Source organism: Apaloderma vittatum, unplaced genomic scaffold (genome assembly GCF_000703405.1).
Source record: "Apaloderma vittatum isolate BGI_N311 unplaced genomic scaffold, ASM70340v1 scaffold23426, whole genome shotgun sequence".
In the NCBI taxonomy this organism is placed as follows: Eukaryota; Metazoa; Chordata; class Aves; order Trogoniformes; family Trogonidae; genus Apaloderma; species Apaloderma vittatum.
The window spans coordinates 23003-32836 of NW_009721576.1; the positions used below are offsets into that span (position 1 = coordinate 23003).

Genomic DNA, 9834 nt, shown 5'->3' on the forward strand with positions numbered 1-9834 from the left:
GGCTTCTTAAATCAGTTAAGTCACAGATTGATCAATTACCAAGGTATACTGGCAATCTTAGCATGGATTTCTATCAGAAATGTATGTTTTAACTTTCTTCTACAGGATGCAATAAATTATCTAGGAAAAATGTTAAGCACATGTTTTATATAATAAAATAACATTTAAATTACTTTCATTTTGCTGTTGGAGAACTAAAGATCAAAAAAACCCCTTCAGAAGCCATTAATTCACTTTTTCTTATAATGAAGAGTTATGTTAAAGCCATTAATTTTCATACACTGGTATCTTCACTGCTGTCAAAACAGTTTTAGATTACCTTGCAACAATCCAGGAAAGAAAATGTATCCTTCATTTCAAGATCAGCCTTGGCTAATAGTCATTTCAAATCATATCTTAATTGAAATGTGACAGCTTATGATTAAAGTCAGTAAAACTGTACTTTTTCTTTTCAAAATTACAGAGTACCTTTCTTTTTTTTTTCCATTGACCTGTATCTACAGCATGACCTGGAAAATTTCCAGCTGAAGTACAGGTGATGTTGTGTAGTCTGCCAGACCTTACCCCCTCAGCAAGTTCTGCCAACCAGCTTTGGAGAGCTCATTGTAAAGAGAGCATTAACTTTCTTCACAGCAATGCAACCTTCAAGCTACTTGTAAAACAGATACCTAACAAAAAGGCCCACACTTGAACTTACCCCGACAACAAATACCATTTTAAAACTCTTCTTCTACTTTAGTTTGAGGGTTTTTTTACATTACTTAACCATATTTGATGCATTTAAAAGAATGTAGTACACTTGCCTTCACAGACAGTGGAGGGTTGCACTCACTTAAGCAGCACATAGAATCAGTGCACCAGTGTGAAACATGCCAGCAACATGAACAGAAACTGAGACACAAAATTAAGAAAAACTAAGAAAATTTAATAATCAAATGAGCTATCCACATTGATGGCACATAACTTTAAGTTCCCTATAGCTGGAAGGTAAGTTCAATACAAAAATATCAACAGCCAATAGTACCCTGGAGAAAAACCAAACAAAACCCCTCTGTTGTTAAAGTGCTAACTACAGTCCAGGGCTATCAAAGGATTTCAACCCATCAGACGGAATATTGTACAGGTACATCCCAACTAAGGAGCACAGGAAACTCAGATTTTAAATAACTGATATTTAATGTAAGATACCCTTGCGTCTTTTTCCACCATTCAATCCTTAGAATTCTTTTGACTTTCTGCAAGACAAATTCTGCCTATCATTCTTTGTATGCATTTCCTCAAGAGATACTCAAAAGTTCCATTTAAACTACAGTCATGAGAATAGCCTTAAATACTTGACTGTTTCTTTTGTTTACTTCCTTTTTCTCTCTCAAACTCAGCTATTTGATTGAATATGTTAACTAAGTTCTCGGGCAGGTTTCTTTTATTGCCACTTTCTGTTTCTGCTGTATCATTTAATGACATTTCCTCGTCTGGTTCCTTTGTTTTATTAGTGTCCTCATAACTTCTTTTCCTACTCTTATACTCGCTTTCATTTTTATGCTGACTTAACACATGCCTATCGCTATCATAACTTCTATCCCCCTCACGTAAGCAGGTGCTAGAATACGGTCTGTATTTTCCCATGGACTTACCAGAATAGTCAGACCTTGCTGGAGACGTGTAATACCTGTCTTGACCTGGGCCATGTTTTTTAAACTGCTCTCTTCGCCCCTCTACATCCCTTTCTACTCTCCTAAAATAATGCATCCTGGGTTTATCGTCTGACTTGTGATATGAACCCGAAGAACCCCTCCAACTAGAGAAAAATCTGTCTGGTTTCCCATACTTTTCAGTTTTGCTACTACTTGGTAGAGTTCTGGAGCTACTGTAAGAATCTCTTGAATCTTCAGACCTACCTCCAAAAGAGTCTTCATCATCACCTGAAGTCCTCGAAAAAGAACAGTGTCTGTCTTTCTCTTTTACCTCTGTTTTTGGACACACTAAGCTGTCCTGCCTTTCCAGCAGTTTTTCCACTTCAAAAGTTTGGTTAAGAAAAGAAGCAGAGGTATCAGCCGGAGGCGAATACCACTCCTCTTTCCTAGTCTGATCTTTATAATGGGAAGAGGCTCTAGATGAGCTTTTTTTGGAGCTGCGGGCAGACTCAGACCTATTCCGACGCTTTTTCCTACGTTTCTTGTGATCAGAGGAAGAGGAAGAAGAAATTGATACATCTGATGAAGAATCACTCGACGATGATGATGATGATGATGAGGAGGAGGAGGAGGAGGAGGAAGAGGAGGAAGGCGATACTTTCCTTTTCTTCTTCAACCTAAAATATATAATTAACCCGTGAGAGAAAATCTTCAATATTAGGCAAATACTGTATGTAGAAAGCAAATCTGAGATTGGACTATAAGGCATGAATGGAAACTGAGCCTGACCTGGGAAGACAATTTCAAAAGTAATTTCTTTACCGAAAAATTCAGACTAAATCCACTGAACAAACTGTCATAAAAGGCATCCTTCCCAGCGTAATAGGCATTACACTTTGCAAGTACTTCACATTGCAAAGTATTTTTTAAAAACTTCTCTTCCACTTCTCTGTTAATGGTCATATGCACAAAAAAAATCTAGAAGAAAAGCAGCTTATGTACATAGAAGTTCTACCTAGCTTAGCATCAGTCTGTTTGGAAATGGCTAGTGCCCAGTCTTATCTGCACTTACTGCCACAGAATTATTATACTGAATATAAAAGTGTTACCTTTTTTCTTCTTTTAAAAGCTTACGCAATTTTTCTGCACTTGTTTCTACTTTCTTTTCTTTCTGTCTCTCTTCTTTGGCAGCTTGTTTCTCCCTCATTTCCAAAGATTTCTTTTTTGAAGCCAAGCATCGTAAAAAAAAATTACATTAAAAGTATTAATACCAGTATTTTTCCCCAGGTCCCCAGATCCATTCAAATGTATCATTACATCAGCGATGTTTTACCAGGATTCCCAGATGAAAAGTTAATATTGTTCAGGAGTTTGGCATTGGCCATTGTGATAATCAGGTTTACATTAAGGACCATATTGCAGTTTTTATCCCATTAAAAAAATATATTTGGCCAGCCATTGCAGTGGTACCCGTGATCCAGCACACCATGAAGCATGGAGCCCAGAAGGTACAAATAGAATACGCAAGAAAAACACAGTAGTACCAACGTATAGAAAAGAAGAAAAAGGTAAAAGAAAAAAATAAAAGAGAAAGGTTTGAGGTAGTTTTTGTTTATAAGTAAAACATGGCAGAACCCATTTCAAAGCACATTCAGGGTGGCCATGTTTGAATACAAACCGTTTTGTAACAATTTCACAGACCAGTTTGACGCATAGTTTACGTAAGAAATCATGTTCCAAGGATTTGTGGGTGATGAGCAGCACCAGATGTCAGATACAGCAACGGTCCAATTCAGGAGAAAATGCATTGGAGAAAAACACATAATCAGTATTACAGGAAAACACCCGTCAGTGCTGTTTCAGCCATTCTAGTGCAACAGTGATAGTATCAGCCTTATGTGAGCATCTCACCAGATGAATAATCCTTAAACTACTTAAATCTACTCTGCCATCTACAGTCCTAAAGAGCAGCTCTGTTCATACTCTAGATTGTTTTCCAAACTTGGCAACCGCCTTAAGAGATATAACAAAGGAATCCCTTAATTGCAGTTAAGGCTATGCAAAGCAACAAAGAACAGCTAGCATTGTTGGTTTTATGTGCTGCATCAATTACAAAAAAACGGAAAATGCTGAAGGAGAGTAAAATTTATCTCCTGCTTGCTGACAACAGTCTTCACTTTAACTGAGACTAACACCTCCTTCTAAAGCAACCAAACATGCATAGTGCTCAAACACCACACAACAGTTTCTCTCTGATATAGTTGAGTTTTACTAAAAAGATTGTCAGATCTCCTCTTCCCCTTTCTTTCAACACAACCTGTCAAGCATTATGGCTCCACCAACTGAAGAAGTGTCGATTAAGGCCATCTACCCCAGTGCATGTACTTCCTTACATGTGGGAGCATAGAACAAAACAAATCTGTTCCTCAGTGCTCTATTTTACTCTTTGATCCTCTCTGGAAGATAACACAAGTGAAGGAGGTAAATATAAGGAAAAAAGACGACAACTCAGATTAGCAGAGAGACCCACCAGGGCTCACCTGGGAAACATGCTGCATGCAAGAGAAGAAAGAAAACACAAGACGGCAGAGAAGAGAGCTAAGATATTCAAACTGCCTCCCCACCCTCCTGCTGTTCTCCTTTAGATTACATCTTAACTTTCCCTCTCATGAGTTAGCTTTAGCTGGGGTCACTCTTATCTTTTCGTAAACTCCGAACACCCAGGATCTGGCTGGTATGACAGTGTGCAATGTTTAATTGGCTTGCCTAAGTGTTTCACACTTTGCATGTTTGTATTCACAGAATGGTTTAATTTAACATTATTAACCACGCTTGTGTGATGGGATATTCTTATCCCTGCTTAGGTGACAAAGCTCACAGGCTCTGCTCACTGTTTGGCATTTCGCTACTACCCTGTTCAAAGCAGTGAGGTCATCAAGAGAACTTTTCTTCTGGTAGGTACAGCCATAATGCTCACTATAAAAGATTTACTGTGGAGAAGGGAAGCAGAGAATAAGACAAGCCATTGACTTAAAATCTCCCTGTTCCAAAGATTTAATATGATTTGTGATGTTCATTTATTGTCCTCCAGAGCACTATATGAATAGAAAGTAAAGAATCACCTGCATATGCTTACGGAGTTTTGTTAAAGCCTCTTCTGCTTCCTGAAAAGTCTCATCCAAACTTAAGGCTTTTTTATAGTAATTCTCAGCATTTTGTAGTTTGTCCTCCTCTTCCAACCTAAAATTCAAGTGATAATTCACATATAGTTAAGGCACAGGTTCTTCTTATTTTGGGACTACCTTTCTTACTTGCACTATGATGCTACCACTACATCCCTCCAAGAACCTATCAATCATCTTAGCCCACCTCACTACAGAAATAAAATAGTATTTCTGACATGTTATTATCTCCAAATCATCATCGGTAATGCTATTCTTTGAAATGTCAAGTCCAGTTTCAAAACTCTTCCTTCTTAACACAGAACTCAAAAGAAATCTATTCCCTGAACAGTCACAAGTAAAAAGGTTGTGTTACAGTGCCTAACCAATATTTAAGCAGAGTAACAACATCATTTTGTTACAAATACTTCCTTTAAAAATATTTATTGCAATGCATTCAAATATTTCAGAAGACTTTATGTATGCCTGATATCCTACCAGTGAAAGGATGTAATTAACTAAATGTCAAATATTTTGCCAGCATTTTAATTGGGGCAGAGCATAAAGAAGAAACCAACTGCACAAGCAGGTGTATTTCCAACTGAGACTTGGTTTGTTTTTTTAAGTACATAGCCAGGATGGAAAGATGCCGTTCTGCATACTATGTAGAATGGTATTAAAAAATATTCCGAGAAAAATTGTTAACAACCAAACAAAAACACAACCCCAAAACTTACTGCCCGCCTCTTTCCACGAGTGTCTGACAGAGGTATTTTCTTGCATTTCTGTGGGTAGGACAGTTTTCTAAAGCAATTTCAAAATCACCTATGGCTTTGTTCAGACTTCCTTTTGTTGCGTACCTGGAACCAGAGAGAAGTTGCACAGATTGTAGTGATGTCTCTCTCTCACAAAGTAGAAAAACCACCAGAACAAGCAGACTTACAGAGCTCCACGTGCTACTAAAGCTTCAACATTTTGTGGATCAATTTCCAAAGCCTTGTTGTACTCGTTCATGGCTTCCACGTGGCGCCCGACTTTAAAATAATCAACCCCAGCCTTCACGCTGTAGAAAAATATTGAGAAAATATTATGTAGAGTTAGCCTACACCAATTTTGAACTGTTAATTACTTCCAAATTATGGTTCCAAACAAGTGATAGGAAATAAAACTTGGAGATGTGGTGTTGGGTGATAGGGTTTAGGGGTGAACTTGTAGTGTAGGGTCAATGGTTGGACTCAGTGATCCCAAGGGTCTTTTCCAACCTGAATTGTTCTATGATTCTATGATAACATACTTATCCCTGGCTTTTCAATGAATGTGATAGTGACACAATTCCACAGCAGCACATTATCTTTAATCCACAAATCTTAAGGCACTGCAGAGCATTTCCACAGACAATGCAAGTACATTACACTGTTTGTTGTCATTTATGGGAAGAATGTTTAACCACTCTTCTGCCAAAACTTTATGTGTGACCTACGACCATTGAACTGGAACAGGCTTAATTATATCGAAAACTAAAAATCACCATTAGACCAACAAGATGAGGCGAGACAGGTAGATGATACACACTGAAACCAGCTCATCTCAAACTCAGATATTTTGAGGTTTTACATTTCATATTACATGGGCCTTTCTTCTACGGTTGCCAAGAGATTAACTTTTTGGAAGACAACTGGTATAAGTAGAACTTCAGAACTTGTAATTACAGCTTATTTTTTTAAAAAATAGAATTTAGTTTTAACTTGACATTATAAGCAACTTCTTTCTGCAATTAATCGAATTTGCAAAACATTATTGTTTTCAGAAAAATACTGCTTTGTTAGCACAGAAACCAGAAATACTGAGGCTTCATTCAGATTTTTTTTAAAGCTGGTAGAGTCAAGAGAAGTTTTCCCACAAAGAAATTACATTTTTAGGAGAAAAGTCTCTCTTACTTCTGCCCTCTTCATCCTGTAGCTTGCCCAAATGCTCTGCGCATCATGTAAAAGCAACAGCACCTCTCCAGAGCTGCTGTTCCAAATGCAGGCAGGGAAACACATTTAAGTTCTCAAAGACAGCAAGTATATCTGTTAAATCTACAGCCTGAGGCTCAAATGGCATGACGAGAAGTATTAGGTCATTCAACACCCCAACATAAAATGGAAAACTGTGTACTTGGTATTGTCACAAATCTTGTCCTCATCTCATCAACATGCCACTATATTATAAATATTTTAAGAAGCTCTTCCTCAAACCTGACACGTATTTTGGAAACAAATCTCAACATTTTATCTGTCTCGTCTCCACTTGGCAGTTAGGTTACTTCTAAGAAGACCTTTCTGGTTATATCACTACAGGTGCAGTGGAAAAAGTAGTTCAATTTGTATTTTCTTTTAGGAAATACAACCTGTAGCCTAATCGTATCTAACAATAAGCTCTGCCAAGAAAAAGTACTGCATACCATTTCAAGGCCCAAGACGCGGATTGCTTTTTCCTCAATGCAGGGGCAAAATCTTCTTCATCGAAATTTTTCCTTCAAGAAAAAAAACAAAACCATCAAGTTGGCCTTCTGAGTCTACAAAATTAAACTCCCAATATGTAATAAGTTGAAATAGGCTGAAATACTATTTATACAATGCCTTACTCCTCTGCCTCAGTCAGGAATGTTCTCCCATATTTCTGAAAGCAGTTTTTCCCCAATCTTTCTTAAAAGTGCTGAACTCAACTAGCACAGCTGCAATAAATTTAACAAAAACACCATATTTACATCTGCTTTGGGTCCCAATATATATAGGGCTCACAAAAACAATCACTGCATATGCTTAAGCCAATTTTACAACAGTAATTACGTCTATTACTAAAATACACATTGTGAGTCAATGGAAAACATTACAATCTAAATACCCTGCGTTTCAATCCAGAGATGCTGACAAGATCTAAGCAATAAATTTCTAAAGTATTTGGTATCAAACTTTTAGTATAATATGGTGACTTGTTTGTTCAGAGCAACAGAATTTTAAATGTAAATCTCTTGCTCTAGAAGAGTTTGCTTTTAAATATTTCAGGACACATAAGCTGCAGTCATGGAAATCAAAACGAAAAAGGTTTAAGTAGTCTACAACGTCCACTCACGAATCTATTTCAATGGATTAGAATAATCTCCACAAAGCTACAGGATAGGAACAATGTAAAAATCACTTACATTTGAAGACTTCTCAACAAAGACGGTGGATTTGATTCACTTAGTCCTAGTTTCTCCGCTAAATATTCAACTAATGACGGATTAGCGAATCCTGGGGAACGACGCAAAACCTCTTCAAATGTCTCTGCTGTATTAGCAACTTCCATACTTCGCCTTAAAAAAAAGCACCAACGCACACAAGGACACGATGCATATGCTCAGAATAAAAATGCTTATATTGATATTTATTACCGCTCACAAACTGTTTTCTTTTACAGGCTTACGTTTTCCTAATGTTTAGCAATCCTTGTATCCTTTAGCCTAAGCCAGCTTTTGAAGCCTATCTTGGCACCCATACAGGTATCTCCAAGACAAACAAAACCATTACAAAAATCGCAGATAACTATTTCCTTTTATCTTCTGAAGGCAATTAAAAAACTTTAAGAAACAAGTATATTAAAGAAATGAACAACAGAAACTACGTTATTATCCGATAATATTGGATCCAATAATGTCCGATAACATATTATCCAAAAGCATCCAATTAAATCAGAAACACCACCAACAAGTTTAAAGCGCAGTCTGTCGGAGATGCTCTTCAGACACACTGAATACATTTAGCAAGTAGAGCTGAATCGCCTGTTCTCACCTGTAATGTAACGGGAAGTCATCGGAAGTGATGACACCCAGCTTTGTACTGGAAAGACTGGGTGAAAGTGCCGAGCTGTAAAGCGACACCGTGAGCTTCTCGTGGTAACGATCAACATCCTTGACCGCAGCTATAGAAACAATAAAAGTTATGGCAAAATTACAGAAATGTCTCAAAACCAAGACAGAAGGATTTCTGACAACATTCGCAGCTACTTGCCTCGAATCAGGTCTCCAGTTTGATAGTAAGATAAAGGATCTCCATGGTTGCTTTGAGGAGGCACATCTCTCAAAGGACAAAGAGCCTGCAATCGAAGAAGGTAAGAATATAATAAACAAGACAAAAGAAGATTAATTTAATCAGTGCACATCAGAGCTGTACTAGTTAAAAGCATGGCTTAGCTCAATTAAAAATTTATGCATCCATATATTAGGAAGCTTTCAACTCGAAAGCAATATATATGGAGTAGGGGTTATAAAAAGAAGTGTTTGCTGACTCAGTTAAGTATCATAAGCTGTGCACAAATTAAATTCAGATACCAGGCACCACCCCAAAGGTCAGCTTCCCCTCTACACAGACCACTCCGTTAAGAGACGGAAGAGGCAACTAACACGTTAAACGGTTACTAATTCAGAAAAATAAAACACCGATCAAAGCTATATCTTACAGTGATTTCTATATCTGCAATCTCCCGGATGACACCACTTCCCAGACAAATCAACACCATGAAAAAGCCAAATTCACGAATAGACGTGATCTTCCCAATCACGATATCACCACGCTCGATGTCTCGGAAGAAGTATTCTCTCCTTTCTTCCCTGGGCACATCCATGAACCGTTCCAGGGGGGGCATGACCGCGTAACACTCTGCAACACAGGAGACCTTTGCGGTTACAAGCGACCAAGTTACAGCCTGAAAACACAAATCCCGCACCACAGCAAAGCACGTTAAAATAGGATGGGAAGTAACAGGAAGCCTGAGCACAGCCCACAAAAAACAACAGCCGCTTTCACCCCGTTTGTAAAAACACCGCTGACTTTGGAGCAGTGTCCTGGCACGACCCAGCCGCCGCCCAGGCCTCACCTTCATCTTCCTCAATGGTGTCTGCGGGCGGGCCGTTGGGTTTCCAGGAGTGGGCAAAGAGCAGATCGGCTTTCTGGGCGATGAAGCGCTTTATCTCGGTGTCAAGGCTCGCGCTCTCTTTCCTGGGGGAGGGAGAACCCGGT

The 9834-nt window shown here is 38.3% G+C and overlaps 1 protein-coding gene across 1 annotated transcript; it reads right to left on the reverse strand.

The window, feature by feature from the left end:
- Nucleotides 1-1326: 1326 nt before the first annotated feature.
- TTC14 (tetratricopeptide repeat domain 14) lies at nucleotides 1327-9815 on the reverse strand (the record flags this gene model as incomplete). Its single annotated transcript, XM_009871457.1, has 11 exons — nucleotides 1327-2311; nucleotides 2744-2853; nucleotides 4757-4874; nucleotides 5533-5655; nucleotides 5739-5858; nucleotides 7239-7310; nucleotides 7980-8132; nucleotides 8608-8737; nucleotides 8827-8911; nucleotides 9275-9474; nucleotides 9692-9815. Coding segments are annotated over 11 exons (2220 nt in total), but the record flags the coding sequence as incomplete, so codon positions are not given.
- Between the last annotated feature and the right edge of the window lie 19 nt (nucleotides 9816-9834).